This window comes from Gavia stellata, chromosome 31 (assembly GCF_030936135.1).
Source record: "Gavia stellata isolate bGavSte3 chromosome 31, bGavSte3.hap2, whole genome shotgun sequence".
In the NCBI taxonomy this organism is placed as follows: domain Eukaryota; kingdom Metazoa; phylum Chordata; class Aves; order Gaviiformes; family Gaviidae; genus Gavia; species Gavia stellata.
Window position 1 is genome coordinate 3,067,313 of NC_082624.1, and position 19,542 is coordinate 3,086,854.

General features: G+C 43.6%; 1 protein-coding gene across 8 annotated transcripts in view; it reads left to right on the forward strand.

The window, feature by feature from the left end:
* Positions 1 to 14,901: 14,901 nt before the first annotated feature.
* EBF2 (EBF transcription factor 2) overlaps positions 14,902 to 19,542 on the forward strand; it is a 142,619-nt gene continuing 137,978 nt past the window's right edge. For all 8 annotated transcript variants that reach the window (XM_059831577.1, XM_059831582.1, XM_059831575.1 and 5 more), the window contains exons 1-4: positions 14,902 to 15,032; positions 17,592 to 17,748; positions 18,748 to 18,811; positions 19,115 to 19,170. In XM_059831577.1, coding sequence (XP_059687560.1) covers positions 14,902 to 15,032; positions 17,592 to 17,748; positions 18,748 to 18,811; positions 19,115 to 19,170 — 408 coding nt within the window. The remainder of the gene's footprint in view (positions 15,033 to 17,591; positions 17,749 to 18,747; positions 18,812 to 19,114; positions 19,171 to 19,542) is intronic.

Below are 19,542 nucleotides of genomic sequence, written 5' to 3' on the forward strand. Positions count from 1 at the left end.
AGATTCAGAAGGTAATTCCACTTTACACAGAACTGCTCTGGGGTGGCAGGAAGTAGTGCTTTCTCTTGCTTCTGTACATAGCATAACTTCAAGTCTACACTGCCATTTGTGCTTGGAGAGGCAAAGAGCCTCAGTGTGGAGGCTTCTTGTGTACCAGACTCTATATTTGAGGTCATCATGTCTCAAGAAATTTCCCAGGTAGGGCTATAAAAATGGGCTCCTGCTGTAGTGACTGGCAGAGTTGCCCCCGCTGACCTACAGCACTGGTACTGTGACAAAAGCAGTCCATCCAACCTGCTGAATTTACATGCATGTTATATAGAGTGTGTTCCTGTCTTAGAGAAACTGCTTATTGTAGATAATCTCATACTAGAAACAGGTAGCATGTCCATAATCTTACAGCCAAAAGTTGTGCCTTAAATTCATGAGAGAAGCTGCCACTAAAACCCCCACGATGGACAATAGCTTGTGTATGGTTTTTGTTGGGTTTGGGGTTTTTTTTCCGAGCCCAGCAGCTAAGCAAGTGCTTCCTATCTGCAGGTATCAGATCGTCACTAACAGGTGGTGGCACCAGTGCTCTGTGACAGGTAGGAAACAGGCTGGAAGTTGTAATGTTTTCTGTTTGTGGAGGATTAACTTTTGTGGTGCTATTATCTGACTATGCCACTAGTGCTAAAGTAATTCCAGTCTACATGCATGGAGATGCTCTCCTGTATGTGTCTCTGCTACATGGCAAGAAATGTCCTACCCTCTTGGATAGCAGACAACACTGTTCATCAGTAATGCCAGGCAAGAAAATAGTGGCAGAATACTGAGTCTCTGCTCTGAACATAAAGACTGAGTAAACATTTCTATGAAGTGTTACTTGGGAAGCAAAGTGTATGTTCACACTATTCATAGTAGGGAGTGGCAAGACTTATAGGAATCAGTTTGACCTTGAGATGCTGTGAGCAAATAGAAAAATTTAGGTGGGAAAGCCCGCATGGAGTACAATATGGCATCTATGCCAGAATAACAGTACTAGGAAGCCCTTTTTTCAGGGTTACGTGAGTAGGAGGTGTTATGTGCATTCAGTGAGTGTAGCTTTCTCTGTGTTGAGAATGGGTATCAACTTTGTAATAACAACGACTAAATAATCATACATCATTAAATTCCATCAGCGCATACCAGACAGAGCTAATAAGGTGGTTCATGAGCAAAGTTCTCTCAAAAGAGAACAGCAAGACAGCATGAGGTTTATCTACTGTTGAAGACATTAAGATTCTAGTGGTGGTGTGGCTGTACAGACCACAAGGTGGTGGCATTGCCCAGGTAAACACTATGCGCAATACCATGTTTTTAGTATTCTTTTTTCCCTTTTGAGCTGCGGGTTTGTCTTTTGTGCTAGCTTTGTTTTTGGGAAAGGAAATCACATTTAATATTTTAATCTGTTGCATAATTAATCAGGACTGTAAAATACACTTCTTGATGGGAGGGACTTTTATTTTTTCTTTTAGAACACTTTTCTTCTCCTGCTTCCCCCAACCCTAGTTATTAAGCAATTTGAATAGCATTTACCTGTCCTACAAAAGGACTGAATGCGGTTGTGCTCTGGAAAACAACTCTGAGAATTGGGAGAGTAGGATTGAGTTCCTGGCTTCCTGTGTGATTTCAGGCAAGTGGCTTAACTTTTGTGGACTTCTGTTTCCGATACATGAATTGGGAATATACCATTCCAACTTCTGTTCTCCTCTTGTTTACTGTGTAGCCTCTTCAGGTATGATATGTGCATATAGTCCCTCACTCACTAGCATCCTGTCTCTTGAGTATTTAAAGTATTCTTGTAATCTTTGCAAAATTAAGAGGTACAGCAACAAAACATCTTTCATTTAATTGTTAATAAACTTGTACAAATGAGTTGAGTGACAGGGGCTTGGTGAAGATGTGCATCAGTGGGCAGTCCATATTGAGATGGTGCTGAGCCCTATTCCTTGACCTGTGGACTTGAACCATAAATGAGCTTCCATATTCCCACCTTAATAGTATTTTAAAGATCTGGCTTTCATCTTTCTACCTGAACTGTCAAGGCTTTTGCTTTAGGACTGGCATCTCCTGCCTCTGTGGGCATGCTGACAGCTGCCATGCTCCCCACGCTTCCTCCCAGCTTGTTGAAAGTGCTACTAGTGGGATTGATTTAGGTCATAGGTTCAACTACACTGCCTCCTTCCTCTGTTCCTTCATCGGTCCTCCTTTTCCAAGATCATGCTATGGCCTCTTTAAGGGCCTTTATCCAGTGCTATCAGAGCTGCTGTCTTATCAGCCTGTTTACCATCACCTTTACCCTGACAGTGGTGTAGGCTTAGCTCAACTCTCCCCCTCCCTGCACACACCCTTCCTTATAGATCATCTGTCAGTGTCTGAGGAGAGAGTTGCCTGCCAAACTCTTCAGACTTTGGAAAGTTTAAAACAAGATTGGTAATCTTTTCCCTTTCCTTTCCTAGGAATTCTCTTGATCAGAAGATGAGCTTCATAGGAGGGCAGGGGGAATATGCAAGTCAGAATTCATCTGCTTTGTTATGAAGAGCTTTAAACTGTGTTACATGGATTAAATCATAGAATTGTGGTTTTAAATCTTTTATGTTTGGCATCTGTCAACTGAATGGTCAGTAAGGACTTCTGCTTCTCTACTAACTGCTGCCTTTACATTTAACCTATGGGCATATGCCTTTTCATTTGCTCTAACCTGTACTTCTTGACTTGCACACAGATTCTGAATTCTTGGATACGTGGACTTTCTTTCTGGACCTGACTGCACAGCACAAGAGAAATGTCGTCTTATGCTTGGTGTTCTACTATGATAAAGTGTAAGGCTGGTGTCTGTTGTGAAGTCAGTGATCAGATGTCCAAGTGCAGCTTCACTCTTGCTGAAACTGATGGCAAAACTTTCACAGCTGGTTCACTTCCCTAATTCTCTGTCTGTTGCACTTATGAACAACAAGTGTCCCTAAGATACTGGGGGACAGGAAATCAGTGCAGGTGTTAAAACATGTCAGATGATCAAATATTTAGTTCCTATCTTATAAAATAATAAGGCCAGGTGTAAAACAGCAGTTCTGTTAACTATTAAGACTTGTAAGCTATATTTCCCATTTTACAAAAAGTGTGAAAGTGGAAACTTTCCAGCTGTTGAGTAGAACTCTAACATTTTATCAGTATCTGAAGTTATACCTCTAGTGGCAAGCTAAACACATTTTATATATGTAATAAATATACATATGTTTATGCATACTGTATACATGTTAGAGTGTATAAGTGCAGTGGTTCAAGTTTTTACATAATACTGTAAATAAAGTGAATGTACTTGGCTCATTTAACCAGTACTTGGTGGAAAGGCAAAGGTTGTCCTGTTCCCAGCCCACAGCATGTTCCTTAAAACAGATGTTTGTGTCTTGGCTGTTGATGGCTTACTTTTTAAATGTTATTATTTTGCAGGGTATGTGGCAAATGTGCCAATAATTGAGCCTTGGGGAAATATTTTCACATATTCATGGATAGCATTGTCCCAGAATCCAGGAGCTCCTGAGATTCCATCCCATCTCTGCAGCTGACCCGCTGCAACTTTGACTTCCATGTGCTCCCGCTTCCCCTCTTACTGAATAGGAATCATAGAACAGCATTTACCTAATGCAGGTGCTGAGAAACTTGCCTTGGCGCTTGTATTAAAGGAGGAAAAAGAAACAATGAAAAGCACATCAAACAACCCGCTTTGTTGGGCTTCTTGATACTTTGTGACTGAAGGCATTCAATATGCATGCTAACCTGACTCTAAGAAAAACTTTTGGGGGTGTTGGATAAGTGTGTGTTATGCTTGGGTATTCACTGAAATGGGCTTTGCTGAATTGTACTTTTATGGAAACTAGCTCGCAGTGGTCAACAAAAACAGGAAAAAAAAATTCGAGAAATGAAAATGTAAGGGAAAACATGAAGAAATTAACTGGCTCAGTTCTTCAAAAAGCACTCTTCCAAATTGGAGTAATCACTGAAGAAAATTTCATTCTTGCTTTTATGATTTGGAGATGTGAAATGAGAAGTGTTTATTAAGATGACTTATTAGTTTATACAAAGTATTTTGCATAATGGGTGGTGTCATATGCTGATGACCCTGCCTGATAAAAAAAGTGAATAGCAGTGGAAACAGTGGAATGTGTGTGGGTTTTTTTTTTTGCTTTGAAATGTGGGTCCTTACCACTTTGCCAAATCTGCTTAAGCTGCATGCTATGCAAGACTAATAATGCCCAGAAAATGTCTTGTTTCTTTCTTATTTCATTTTGTAGTCTTATTTCTTGCCACGCTCAAGTTCTCTTTGGAACTCCTTTAAAAATTGCTATGAACAGCTTAGCACAGGGGAGCCCTGGACTCTTGGTTTGAGCCTTCACGTGTTGTTTGAACAAGGGATGATAATAAAAGTAGAGATTTTTCATTGTCTGGCTTCCCAACCTACATTCTTGTTTTGAGCCTCAGCAGCTGAATAAGAGAATAATAAGAATTTCCTTATCCATTAGAAATATATATTTAAAACAGTGGCAGGTGTGTATGAAACAAATTTCTTCCTTTCTGGAAGATTTTTTACATGATTTTTTTTTAAATCAAAATTTAATAGGTTTTCTATTTGTTTTCTCACTGGAAACCAGTAAGGCTGTGTAATTACTTAATGGACACTGGTCCTAGCCTTAAGTAGGAAGTGCTGGCTGACTGTAACAGCTGGCAGAGAGCCAAAGCAAAGTTCGAAGCTGTTTGATACCTGCAAAGGCCTTTTATTGCCTGTAGGCTCTGTCACCATTAACATTATTCATATTCTACATGGGGAAAAATAAGATGCCATAAACCATCTTGTAAAATGGTTTTCCCCTCTGGAGGTTGTACATGCTGTGCTGCTTTGCAGTTTGGCCTTCCGCACAGTGTGTGTTCTAGCTACCCCTACCCAGCCCTCTCGGTGCAGTCAAGTCAAGGTCAGCATAGCAAATCCCGGGTGTAAGGGTGCCTGCACACAGCTTGGGGCAAAAGCTAGCGTTAGGCCTATGCTGGAAGATTTTATCTTAAGTGACAACCCCGACCACCATATGTCAGAGATTCAAGAGAGTCTCAAATCTTGTAGCCGTTGGGGCATGAGCCTGTAGGCCATCAGGTACTTTTTAGGTTCTTGGCTAAGTGTAATGCAGGGCCCATATTTGAGGATGCTGTCACTCCTGTAGGTTGATGTTCTTCTCTTTCCCTCTGTCCTATGGGTACTTGGAGAATGCTTTGACCAAATAGGTGACTGTAGTGAAGGGGAAAGCAAGCCTTTGAGAGCGAGTGGCTGTCCTTCAGTTACTTAATAGTTACACTGTGTGGTCTTAAGTGTTCCGAGTTGAAGTTATATTTTCTCTTCTCAGCTTCCCTGTCTGTGCCTCTGCTTTATCCTCTTTCCCCTTGCTATTTCTTCTAATGTTTGGATCTTGAGCAGTGCAGTGAAGGAGCTTTATCTCATCTGGATTAGACCTTAGTTACTAGGACGGTATACAAGCATAAAGTAAGTTGGTAGCACCATCATATGGTGTTTATACTTCCAACATGATATATCAGCGGAGGTAGGAAGCAGATGGAAAGTCTTAAAGATGTATGGCGTGTACTTTCTCTAAGAAAATTGCTTAGCCCATCCATAGCAATGGTAACTTACTACTTTTCTGATACTCGCTTGCATCGAGATGAACCCTAAATAGGCTTGCTACAAGGACACGGCTATGGAAATATTTTAAAATGAAAGCTGGAGCTTGTTCTTACTAGAACTGATCTTGCTGCAGATTATGAATGGAAGAAAGGAAATTATATGCCATATGCTTCAACATATTCTAGTCTTCAGATGCTCTGAACACATGCTCTTGAAAACAACAGAGGGTGTTTTCCTTCCCTAAAGCCAAAGAATGCACGTGGACCACAAAGCTGTGTCTGCTCAGGGTGGTGTTCCGAAATCCTCTGAACCTGCTCATCTCTCTTGTTGTCATTGATGTCCTGTGGATCTGGAATCAGCAAAGGCTTGGGTTTTGTCTTTAGCAAGTAGCTAAAGGGGAGGGTACACATGGAGAACTGTTTTTTTTCCGCTCCCCTTTACCCCCCACCCCATATTAGTCAACTGGTACTCAATGAATCTATAAAGCTAGTGCTATATGCCCTGAAAGCACCATCCTGAATAGAGGCACTTTCTGATGAATCCCAGCTGATGTGGCAATTCTTCTATCTAGAGGAGAAACACAAAGTGAAGAGAAACATATCTGAGCTGGTATAATGGTTTACTGTAGCTCTTGCTACAATTTAAAGTATCTCATGGTTTGTAATGAAATTTACACTGGGTAAATCTATGCACTGCCCAGCCTGCCTCTGGCTGGGCATCATAAAGGTGCCTTTTTGTGTTAACGATTCTCCACCAGTGTGAGTCCAACCTGACTTCTGTACTTGTCTGCTATCAGCTAATTCTCATTTGATGCCCTTAGCTTGATTTCTTAAATTAAACTGACTTGACTCCTTAAGCTTATAGAAAGACATCTACTTCTCATGCTCTATATTAATGGAGTTTGGATTTTTCTCCTGATCAATGTTAGAAGAGACTTAACTGCTTGCCCAGGCATAATGCTGCCAATCAGTCTTGGGCCCATCATCTTCTGCAGGTGTGTACAGATTTCTTTCTCCATCCTCAGGTTCCAGCTTTGCTGCTCCTAGTTTCTGGGTGTGGAAAATGTGCTGAGGAGCCACATCTAAGATTGTTATATACGTATTTACTGTAAACCCCACTAAATATATGGATTTACACTATGTCTTTCAGAGGTACAAGGCTAGCAAACTGGGTTTTTTCTTTATCTTTCTGTTGTAGTAGCTTAGCTGGGTTGGGGGGGCACGTGGTACAACTTTATTAAAAAAAAAAATAATACAATGCTCTTGAAATACTTTAATAGTATCAGGTTATTTAGTAAAATACGTTACTTTTCCCTACCTAACTGATACTCCTGATGGAAATGCGATGCCATACAACCAGGGTGATCAAATCCTTTCAAGTAGGAGAACCATTTAGGTGTCTGTAAATTTCAAAGCATTGATCTTTAGCGTGCCTATGAATACTTAAAATCAGTGGTGAAAGAAACAGTTAAAATGGTAAGCTATAATTAAATAGCACAGAAGGCATAAAACTCTGGGTAGATTTCTCACCTCCTAGAAGATAATGTTTAGACTAAACTAGATCCTAATGACTTAAACTCTCAAAAACAAAAGCCTAGCATTTTACTGGTTATGGGACCTTAACCTTGGAAAGATCTGTTGAGAGCAGTTGGCGTTACATACCGTCAGCTTCACTGCTTGTAATACAAGTGCAAATGTTTGCAGGATCAGAATCTGGTTGTGTAATTTGGCAGCTTTTGAAATGCCATGTACTGAGGTAGAAGTCCAGTTGGCTTTATGAAGTTAGGTGTGTTAATTTTTCTGTTCCACCAAATAAAAAAACCCACTTTTTCCGGTTATTTAGTATACTTCAGAGAAGAGCAAAACTGTCTCTCCAAGATTGTAAAGCTCTAATCATGATATACTGAGCTTTTAACTACCTCTTTCTTGCCTTATGGAATGAATGTAGGAATAGTCAGATTAGATTAGGCTTCTTGTGTATTATATCTGAGCTTCCAGTAGCAGATCCTTTAAAAGGAGGCACAGGAAACTTTGTGGGAGCAGATGTTTTGATTATTGACCATCCCCAAGAGATATTTTCCTAATCCTAATAACTTGTATTATGGTTGCACCAATAAACTCCAGACAGGGATTCAGAATCTTGATAAGTGAGCTTATATGTTATACAGAATGGTTAAAGCTAGCTCCTCCTTGAAGAAGCCTGCAATTGCAGCCCCTAATAGTATAACCTGTTTTTATTTTTAAACCACAGAGCTTAATGCCACTTTCGGAATTGGTTTGCAGTAATGTATGTAACTCTAGGTTGAAAGTAGCCTGCATCAGCAATATAACCATGTCCTTGAGCAGCATGAAGTAGGTTGCCGCCATAGTCTTCCCTGAGCCCATACTCACCAAGGTTCTTAGTGCATGTGTGTTACATGACCTGGGTGCTCTTCTAGTTGTTATGGACTCCTGTGTATTGGAAAAATGGTTGGTAAGGGAACGATGGTCTTGTAGGTGATTAGCATGTTGAACCCTTGTTCTTGTGTACTGTGACTTTTTTGGTGCCTCAGCTTCTCAGCCTATCAAACAATAATACTGTATGAATTAGGTGAATTGGTCTCTGCAAGTACCTTGAAAACCTTATAAATGCTGACATTTAGCTAGAAAACCATCTTAAAATAAGAAAAGCAAGTGCTGTAGTCAAGCTTGTAATGACCTCTCAATAACATAAAATTGGTCTGATCCAAACCCTGTTGAAGTCACAATGTTTCCAGCAATGTACTAGGCTTTGACCCAAACCCTGCAACTGTATTTTTTTAATGTGCTGAAGTTCTGGATTTATCCTGACTGGTGAACAGTTAATGGAAAGCCTGAGATGGGTCTACTTACTTGCTTATCTGTGTTATGTGAGGATGAAAATCAGTATGCTTGTTTCTCAAAAACAAATATTTCTTTGAGAAGACGCCTCTGTGTGTGTGTGTATGTATACATATGTATGTATATGCCTGGAAAATGACAGAACTTTGGAAGCTGAAGCTTTTCTAGGTAGCTAGCCCTAGCTGGAGGCTGTTCTTTCAGCCAATCAAAACAGTGCAACAAGATAGGCATTAGATACATGCCCCCCCTTCTATTAATCAGAGGCAAAACTGGCAAATTTGGAATTAAACGCCATTAGCATATTCCTGCTACAATACTAGTTTGCATCAGTTTTGTATTACTGTAACTTGAGAATGTCCAAATTTAAGTGTTGGGCTGTGCTGCATGGAAGAACTAAAGAAACTTACATGTGTTCACAATTCTTGTATTTTTAAACACTTAAAATCAAGTTTTTTATCTAGGAAGATGCTTAAGGTTTGCTGACTTTTAAGCAGACAAAGTGTCCCTGTGGCATCACTTCGGAGTGACTATTCGTGTAATTAAAGTTAGAGATCTGTTTAAGACAGAGCTGCATTGAGTTGAGTCAAGAAATAAAAAATAGGCCCTCACTGTCCAGATGTTTAAGCATGAGGTTAAGCATGTGTATATTGTCAAGTAAGTCTTGTAAGACCACTCAAGTGACTAATATAGGTTAAGTGCCAGTACAAGAATGTTTGTAATACTGGGGACCACTTTTTATTTGGTTCATGTGTTAATGAATGAATTTAATTCTGCTCTCTAGTATGTCTGCACTTATCCAGTTGCTTGTGGAGACTCTGTTTGACAGCTGAAGCTGGGTCATAAGTATGTACCTGGAACTAGGAAAAGCTACAATAACCTCAGCTTCTCTTTTTCCTGGTGAATGTTTTAGATAGCTTATGTACAAAGATGTATTGAAAAGCTGACCTTCATTGCTTTCCATAAACTGCAAAATGAGAGAGAAGATCCCAGAACAAATATACACCCACTTAAAGTATTTTTCGTCAATGTGCTTGTTGCTGCAAACCTCCGTGTGGCTAGAAAAACAAACTTCAGCACTAAGACTTCTCAAATCTGCATTATAAAATAAAATGGAACATACACTCCCGATGGTAAAATATTATTTGCTAACGTGTTCCAAAAACCATGTTAGGCAAAAGGCAGTAAAAGTATCTTTAAAAGAAAAAAAAAGTTGGATATAAAACCTAGCAGATGTGTTTTTCTGTTCTAGTGAAAAAGCACCTACTTATTGGAATGAATGGGAGACTCAAAAGAGGATCTGATGGATACAATATTTTCTCTCTTTTGGGAAAGATGAGGTGGAGAATAAGTTATTAAATGTTTACTTATGCATTTGTAAGTTTGAAAGCATTCCTTTGTTCACTGCTTATAAGTGTGATCAGTAGAATCTCTGAAACTTGCACATTTTGTAAGTGCTGATCAGTGGGGAGAGTTGCCTCCAGTAAATAGTGCCTTTATGATGCAAGAGGGAAGGGGGAGAGAAAGAGGGAGAGACCAGGTATAGCTCGTGATTTTACAGCTATAAAACCATGTTTCTGGTTATTTGCGAATGGTATGGGAGGGGCAGGGGGGTGGGTGGAGTGGATCAATTATTTTATACTTGGGGGTTAAACTTTTTCCAGCAATCAAATGGGGGAGTTCTCTTCTGAGAGAACCTGTATGTTGATTATATAAGACCGGGCTTACAATAAATATAACCAAAAGCCCTTAAGTCCTTGTTTTGCATTTTCCATTCACAGTTAATGGCTTGATTTGCTTTCATGATTTAGTTGCATGCACCTGAACTGCTTTAAACCTCTCATTAAAAACGTTTTAAGAAGCTTTTTTTTCCTTAAGCTGTGTACGTTCTTATTCAAGTTAGATCGAGGGGCTTGTAAATCAAGAGTAGTCTTGCATCAGTCGGAGCAGACTTCTAATTCAGTTCTGTGCGTGGTGCTGACTATCCTCCGTACACTTCTCGTTACACCGGTTCACAACACAGCCTTCTCCTGTTTCTTGTAGCCACGTTTCTGTTGCAGGGTGTCCCGTGCAAGTAAATATTTTGTTTATGCTTATGCTGGGCTCTCGAAAGTTATTTTCGGGGACTTCTTTGTTTGTCGAATACCGTTATATTGCCAAAAATGTGATAGATGTGTGCTTGAACATGAATCACTTTCATTGTGAATGACTTAAAACTTTATGTTATGAACAGTTTAAAGGAACACTTATAACCGGCACATTTATTTTTCTGGTACAGGTGTACCAGAAAACTGAACCTTCCAGTGAGATTGTTGGATAAAGAGGGAAAGATTAGTTATCCTTCTCCATTCTGACGTTGATAATTTTACCCTACGATTTGTTCCCTTGAGACACCTGAAGGATGGCGAATTCTCACAAATTAATAGGAATAAGAATGAAACGCTTCTGTCCAAGTGTCGTCTTTAGGCGTAGTTTAACTTTCGCATTGACATTTTCTCCTTAAGCGTGGGAGGAAACAATAGTAGTTTTAAGCTGATGCTGTTAAAGGGCTTAAGTATTCTCTTCAGTATATATGATTCTTCCTGCTCGGAGTCGTGAAAGTTGCCTCTGGTGTATAAAAAGACGTTGTTAAAAACCTCCTAACAAAAAGGAGCATCTCGCTTTACCACGTCAAAACCGCCTCACCTGTCATTTTGACCCCGGCATGTGGAAACGAGTGTGGCAGTCTGGAGGGGAATAGCTCTTCCTCCAGAAGGAAACGATCAGCGCTCACCGAACCGGTTGCTTTTTTTCCCCTTCTTTTTAGTGCGAGGGAGAAAATCGCTCCAAGCGATCCGCGAGAATGAAAGCCGCGCATCGCGGCGCCTGCGAAAGTTGTTGGGGGCGCGGGGCTGCGCGCAGAGCGGCGCTGGTGCGGGCGGGAGCCCCGGCCCCGCGGCCGCTCGCCCGGGAGGCGCAGGGGGTGCGCGGCCCGACGCCCTTCCCCGCCCCGGGGCGGCTCCGCGGCTCGCTCGGTTCGTGCGCGGCAGCCGCCCCGCGACCGGTCGCCGCTGCTGAGTTAGAGTCGTTTTCACTCTCAGCGCCGTTTGGCTCCGGGAAAGCCTTTCGCCAAGCCTTTGGCGTGCTCTTATTTGTGCCTCTAAATTGTAATTAGAACTGGGCGCAAGTGCGGTATGGAAGATGCGCTGCTGGAGGCTTCCTGCTCTTTAGCGAGGTGTCCTCGTCGGGTCTTGCACGGCTCTTTTTCCCAAGCGAACGCGCTCATCCCTCCCGGAGTTACGGGGTGCCGTTTACCTGCCGGTGGAACCGACTCTCTCAGACGCAGCGCAGAAACCTCTAAAGTGCAAATCCAAATTAAGCGGCGGTTGCACTAGTATAAATGCCGCTTTTACTCGGCGATTTTACGTCAGAAGAGTCTGAGAGATGGGTTTTTCCCAAACTGTGTTTAAACCAGGCGCTTGAAATGGGGAATCTAGATCAGGAGTTTATAATTTCAGAAGTATTTAAGAACGCCTCTCCTTTTAAGACACACACTGCAAAGGAGAGGAACTTAGCTGGGGGGGGAGAAAATTCTCCCCCGAAAGCGCTTCCTCCTCCCGGAGTCGATGAGACGCCGAGGCGCGGGGCCGTGCTGCGCGGGGCCGTGCTGCCCGCGGCCGGGCTGCCGCGCAGCGCTTGGGAAGCTCTCCCCCCCCCCGCGGGCGCGGCGTGGGGAGGGCGCCCCACGGCGAGCAGCCCCCGCTAGGGCAAGAGGGGAAGGCTCCGTTCATTTGTCCCCGAAGTGCAAAATTCTGGTGGCAGCTGTTCGGGGCGAAGAGAGCGCATCTCCTCTGACCTGCGCCGCTGCCCTCTGACCCGCTATGAATCCCTAAAAGCGAGGCTCCCCGGGGGCCGCGGCACACGAGTCCCCATTGTTCCTAAAGCTGGCACCGTCCCGCCGGGCGCGGCCGGCCGCGCACCGGGGCTTCCTCAGCGACTGGGCTGGAGCTGAATAGGCGTCTGGGTTGGATCCGATCGGGCTCCCTTTAACGCGTTTACAGGGGCAGGCTCGGCTTTATCGCTAGGAGCGGGGGACTGCGGTTATTAGGAAAAGCTTTCTCCTTACGAGTACATCGGCCAAGGTTAGATCAAGAGGGAATTCCGCCCCCTCCCCTTCCGTCCCTGCCCCAGGTTTAAGAATAAATGCAAACCGGTCAGAGTGGCATTGCCAAAAATGATCTTAGTACAAAGAGAGGGCTTTTATTCGAGGAAATGTACCCACGCCTGTTGCGAAATAGTAAAAAAAAAAAAAAAAAAAAAATCACCATAATGTGCTTCACTGTCGGCTGTACATTTACGTCGTATGTTCTTGTTTTCTCACTTTTTTTGTTTGTTTGAATATCTTGCCCTGCTTGGTTAGACTGGGTTTTTTTTAGGCTGAGAAACTGCATCTCAAAGATGCTGAGATCAAATCTGGAAAGGTTGGCCTCCACTCGATAACGCCATCAAACTGCTGTTGGTTTTCTTTAACGTTAAAATAACGCCAGCCTCGCCTTTTGCTAACCTGGCAAAATCACTTACTGCATATTTATCAATTCGGGGAGGTGGGTTAGCGTGGTAAACTTCCTTGAACAAAGATTGTGCGAGATGCATTAGTTCATGTAATACCACGTCTGTCACTTACGTAGACAGAATAATTCGGAGTCCCGGCTTTGCCCGCAGTCGTGCCTAAATGAAGGATATATTTTTCTGAAAGTTCTATGGGGAGATTTTAATTTGCTTTTTTTTTTTTTTTTTTTTTTGAGAGAGAACTGTATGAAACTCCGTGAAAATAACGTAGTTTAATAGAAAGGTGGCTTTTTGAAATGCAGCTGAACGTGAATGGAAGGAGTTAGGATTTGTTCTGAAATGGAAATTACATTTCTATCCCGGTAAAAAAAAATAATAAAGCAGGTTAAAGAGAGGAGCTGCACATAATGAGTCAAGGAAATCCTTGCGCTGTCCCTTTAACTACCGAACATCTGATTCCCTCATCTGGCAGATGGTCTCTGAGCACAGATTTGCATTCATTGTCTTGAAATCTGTTTTCGCGTTGGTGTTATATAGATTTCAGAGGCAGATCTATGCACAGATCAGAATACAAAAGGGACGGGAGGAAAATCTCACCAAGGCAGAGTGGTTTTAAAAAAAATAAAATAAATGACGCCGCAGGTATCGTCCGGGTTCACAGCGGGCTGGGCTGGGGAGAGCTCCAACTTCCTTTAATGGGGAATTTTGCCTCCGTAGGATGTTATAAAAAGTTTTACGGCTAGACCGAGCTGTCAGGTCTAGCCGTAAAACTTTCTATTAACATCCTACGGAGGCAAACTTCCCCATTCAAGGAAGTTGGCAGCTCCTCCCCAGCCCAGCCCGCTGCTGACAACCCCCGCGACGCTTCACCCCTGCGGCGTCACTTTATTTTTTTTTTTTTAAATATCGCGCCTGAAAGCGAACCAGCCAACTACCAGTGCCATTGCTTTATTGCTACGGTATGGAACAGATCTGTAGAGACTGCTGCTTTTAGCACAGTGTAGTTGCGGTGTGGCGGGACCCTGTGGTGCGGGGCTGACGGGCTGTGACGTGACTTTAAAAGTCAGCCTGCCCGGGCTCCGGCTGCCGCGGGGTTAGCGCGGGGCCGGGCCGGACGCCGCTCCGCGCCTGCTCCCCGCCGGCACTCGGCCGACTCCGGCCTGGCCGCCCCCGCCCCGGGGGTGAGTGTTTGGAGCCGGAGCCGAGGCGAGTGCGGAGCGGCTGCAGGATTGCCGCGGCCCTCCAATGGGGGGAGGCTATGCAAATGTCAGCCCTTATTTGGGAGCAGGCTCCTCCCCCTTCCCGGTATGTCTGCTCCCGTTGCTGTAACCCATTCATGGTGACCAGTTTGGGAAGGATCGGCTCTTCCCAGGCGTAGTGTGTAATCAGACTCTCTTTAGCTCCATTTCTTCCTTTCTTTTGCAATTTATCCCGCATTTTTTTTTTTTCTGGATTAGGCAGCAATCAATCCTTCTCTCTGTGTCTGTTGAGAAACAGGTGATCCTTGTTAACAGCCATCAGTTTCTGGATGCAGTTTCCTCTCCTGCGTTTGAAGGATGATGATACCAGGCAAGACTGAATCAGCATAACTTTTACTTTGCAAGAGGAAAAACTTTTTTCCCTATCTGAAGGCATTAAAAACACGTAGCATTTAAAAGCAGAAGAAGTTGGTTTTAAAGCTGAACTTCTCTACTTTCCTGGGATTTGTGTGTCAATTTCAAAGGCTGCGTCTTTTTTCTTTTTTTTTTTTCTTCTTTTCTCCTCCCTTATCCCCCAAAAGGAAACTGTTGCTAGTTGGAATAGACTTTTTAAATGTTTGGGATTCAAGATACTTTAGGAAGAGGACCAATTCTGAAAGATAAAGCTCTAGGTTCTGAAATGGATTCCGTCAGGTCCTGGGTCAGAAACGTTGGGGTTGTGGATGCAAACGTAGCAGCACAAAGGTAACCGTGACTATTTCTCCCCCACTGTTTCCCCGCTCTTTTTGTTGTTGTTTGCATTTGATATTAAATTCATTTTCTCCCTTTCTGTCCCCCTCCCGCCTCCCGGTCTCCTCTAGTCAGTGAAAATTCAAGGTAGTACAGCTAGAGCTAGGGAGAAGCGCTCCAAAACCCGAGAGCATCAAGAGTCCTAAAATCCAGTGCGGGGATCAGATGACAGAGAGATCGGGTCATTCTTTCTTTTTCTGCACAAGGGAGGTGTGTGTGTGGGGTGGATTGATTGTACCTAGCGATACAGACTACTCCTTTCCGCTTTCTGGGCCAGCAGCCGAAGAGGAGTGGACCAAGTTAGAATTAGCTTCAGCGTAGATCTCCCCCCCCCCCCCCCCCCCCCCCCCCCCCGGCCCATCTTGTTTTACTTAATTCAAGTGGCTCTGTAGCTACCGTAGGCATTGGTGAAATCTTAACCCGTGGATCCAAGGCTGCTGGCTGACTAAAAGAGGCAAGCAGCGAGCAAAGCATGGTTTCGAGTAAGAAGGGGAGTTTGCAGCAAAGGCAGACGTACCGGCAGTTTGGCAACGCCGCGGCAGCAGCGCGGAGCCCTGCGGGCGCAGCACTGCCCGGAGCCCGCAGGCTTCCTGCGCAGCCCGCCTTCAGACCTCACGCTTGCTTGTGTGTAGCACCTGCGTGTACGAACGGGCTCTGCTGGGCTGAAATGCTAGTAAACACACCGAACTGGGGCTCGGCTGTTTGCTTTCTGCTTGTTTGGGCGGGTTAGCTTCCCCCACCCCTTTATTTTCTCTTCCCAGCCGAGTCGGCACAGGACCGTTATTCCAGTCGCTTTCCGTTAGGGGTAAGACGATGAAAAACCCTTTTAGGTAATTTTTTTTTTTTCCCCTCCTCGCTTTCTGGATATCTTTTAAAAAAAGAAAGAAAGAAAAAAAAAGTAGTAGCGTCGGGAAAGGCTAAATTGGTCCCGGGAATAAGTTGGGTTTTATTTAATATAGAGACAAGGTGAAGGCATGTACCAGCAGATGGAACTTCAAATGAAACAGGGCCGTTATAGAAATAAGTACATCCATGCCCCCACCCGCGGCCTGATCCGTGAGCAAGGTTTTCCAAGCACTATGGGAGGAGTTATCAGAGTTTTATGAATGTCGATAGACGGTTTAATAAACACGGGGCGGGGGGGGGGGGGGGGGGGGGGGAAGAGGTTTATTCCTGGGGAAACCGAAAGTAAAAGGAAACGGTTCCAAAGAAGCCTGTAATTCGCGGGAGCGGTGGAGGTGCAGTCGCATTGTGCTAGGTGGTGGCAGCGCCAGGTTTTTTTTCAGAGATCCATAACAAACCAAGAAATGCGAGTTCTTGCATGCAGAGTGAGAGGAAGCCCCAAACTAGGTGCAGTTGTGGCGGATGTGGTGAGTTCACGCTGTACCTGTTTGGCAGTGGAAAACACAGGGAAACATCTGTAGTTCTCCGAAAGAGTCAAACACTTTGGCCAATGCAGTGGAGCTATTTTGGGGACTGAAAACCGAAGCTGTTCTGACTCCTAACTTGTCTGGCAGACAGACTTAATCTGTCTATTAAGTAATACGGAGGTGCTCGTGTGCACCTATTTCCTCTGCAGTAGGTAGAAATCGGCATTAGGGAGAAGGAGCTACAACTAATTGCACTAAGAAATGTGGCTGCAGTTAGGGAAACTGTGGATACGCAGAAGTGTTTGAATCATTCCCAGCCGGGAAATGTGTGGGAAACGACACTGCATTTTCTGCTGTCGGAGACAGGATTTGGGCAAGGGCTAATTAACTTGAGTCTAAATTCTTTCAATTTCAATCAGAAATTGAAGAAGCAGGCATCGGTTCAGTGACTAAAGACTATATTGACAAACTTTGCTGCTGAGGAAAGTGGATGCTCTGCTTGAAACTAGCTGTCTTTTGCCTAAAATGTAGGTGCCCTCAAGTTGACAGTCCGCTGGTAGGAAATGTTTTGAGGTCGCTTGTCCTCCCCTACAGGAAAAGTGAACGGTGCTGGGGTGTACAGATAGCCCTTCCAGACTCCCTGATACGTTACATCTACCTCCCGCCCTGCGCGTTGCGTTCCAGAAATGAGTGTGACAGGCAAGAAGGAAATAGGTAGAGGAGGAAGTCAAAGGCTGACTGCACTTAGCAATACCCGATCTCTTAACATTCGGGGGTCTGTAAATTATCCTTGTCCTCAGAGCGTAACTCCTAAAGACACCGGGCCAAGCCGAGACGAGCGTTACAATGACAGCTTCAAACCCGGGCATCGCCCCGGCCCGGCCGCTCCCAGCCCGCCCCGCCGTCCGCTTTGAAAGCGGAGCCGCTGAGCGCGCCCGCGGCGATGGGGACGCGCCCAGGTCCGAGCCCGCGGTGACAAGTGACTGTTCGTAGCCTCCTGCGGCACTCGCACGCGGTGGACGATTCCCGGCTTTTCTCTGAATGTGTTCTGCCTTTTCTGGTGTTGTTTTGCTGTTACTGCTGCACAACCTGGTAATGTCTTTGTCTCTCCCCCCACACCCCATCCCGTATGTTTCCTCCACAGCGGAGTAGCTTTGTCCAGAGCTCACTTTGAAAAGCAGCCACCCTCCAACTTGAGGAAATCCAATTTCTTTCACTTTGTTCTGGCTCTCTACGACAGACAGGGGCAGCCCGTGGAAATAGAGAGGACAGCTTTTGTGGACTTTGTAGAAAATGATAAAGTAAGGCTTGTTATCTTTCTTCTTCCTCTTTTTCTCTCCAAATTTGATCTTTTCTTCTCCCCCATTGAGCTGCCAACTCTTAATACCTGTTGTCCCTCACAAAATACAACCAGCTCTTGGTCAAGGGTTCAGGTGCTTTGGTAGAGCTGTTGCCCTCTGTGTGCTGCTGTAGTTAAAAAGGCTTGCAAGCCTCTGCTGTATCAGGAATACAATGGGAATTTCACACACCCGCTAAAAATAGAATAAAAAATTTCTCATGGTACAAATGCGCCTTTTTTTTTTTTTGGTACCTACCAGATCGGCCAAGTTTTATTAGTACCATAACAGAAGTGGAATCTGACCTGTAATATGTCATATTATCTGTCGAGCTTGATTATATGTATTTCTTAAGACTCTAAAGTCAATGGCAGGACTTGAAAAGCATTTGCTTTTGGATTTTAAATCCACGTGTTGACCGCTTCACATTGTCTTTACAATTATTTCTTTAGTTGTGGATGAGAGTTTTTTTAATTATGAAGGATGCTGATAAATAATTATCTTCTAGGAAATGACAGTAAAAAAACATGCAGGAAACATCCCTGTAACACAACCTTCAGGACATAAATATCACTAATGACTCAAAATAAGACTACTGCAAAGTAATGAACACATTAAAACCAAAACCCACTGAGCTTTCCCACTAACAATCTGCTTTATAAAAACTGACTTGAAATATACAAATTCATCTCAGTGTTTTGCCTTGAAAAAGTTGAGGGCATGATAGCAAATAAGAGAGGTAAAGAAGTTCTTGAACTCCTACAGGAAAAGATGTCAGCAGTATTTTGTAGTTTGTCCTGGGTCATTCGGAAGGTTAATATATCCCAATCAGTGGATTCACCTCTCAGAATTTTAATGAACTTTGTTGTCACTTCCATCATGATAATCAGCTTTTGCATTTTAAATGTGCCAAGTGTAAGTTCTGGAAGAATATTTTTTTTTTTTTTTAATTCTCTCTTTCAGGAGCAGGGAAATGAAAAGACAAACAACGGCACGCATTACAAACTCCAACTTCTTTATAGTAATGGTGAGTCCCCTTTCCAGTCACTTTCTGTAGGTTGTACGGTGAGGTGAGGTTTGCAGGTGCTGTCACTATGATTCCTAAAATACACAGAAACTCCCTTGCATGATGCCCCTTCGGTGTGGGGATGGGCTCTGAAGTTTACCTGGTGTGGATGGGCTTGGGAAACACACTGGAGGAAACAAAACTATAAATGGTCTTTCTGAGGGTGTTTAATAAGGCACTAGATGAAACTAAATGGTTTTGTTCTGATGTTTAGGGAAAGATGCATGTAACAGCATTATTTATTACTCTTCTCTCTCACTCTAGGTGTCAGGACTGAACAGGATCTGTATGTTAGACTCATCGATTCAGTCACTAAGCAGGTGAGCTAAGTCACTAAGCTAGTATATGCTGTGCTATCCTGTCCTGCCTCATCCTTCCTTTTTTCTTAACATTGCCCTGCATGTTTTTATTTCTCTTGTTCGTTTTTGTCTCTTGTTCATCTGTATTGCAGACCTTATTTTTTAGGGCAATGAAAAGTAATGCTGTTAAGTCTCTCTTTTTTCCTCTATGGATTGATTGTAGGGTTTTATCTACTTTTTATCAATATTTATGTATAAGCTGCTTTCCCTGCTCATAAAGGCTTTGGGAGAAGGTATCTATTTGCAAACAGATGGTGAGCAACGGTAAAAAGCCTTCACCTCAGATCTGACTACTATGACAAATAAGTAATGCCCTGACGCTACTGGCTTACC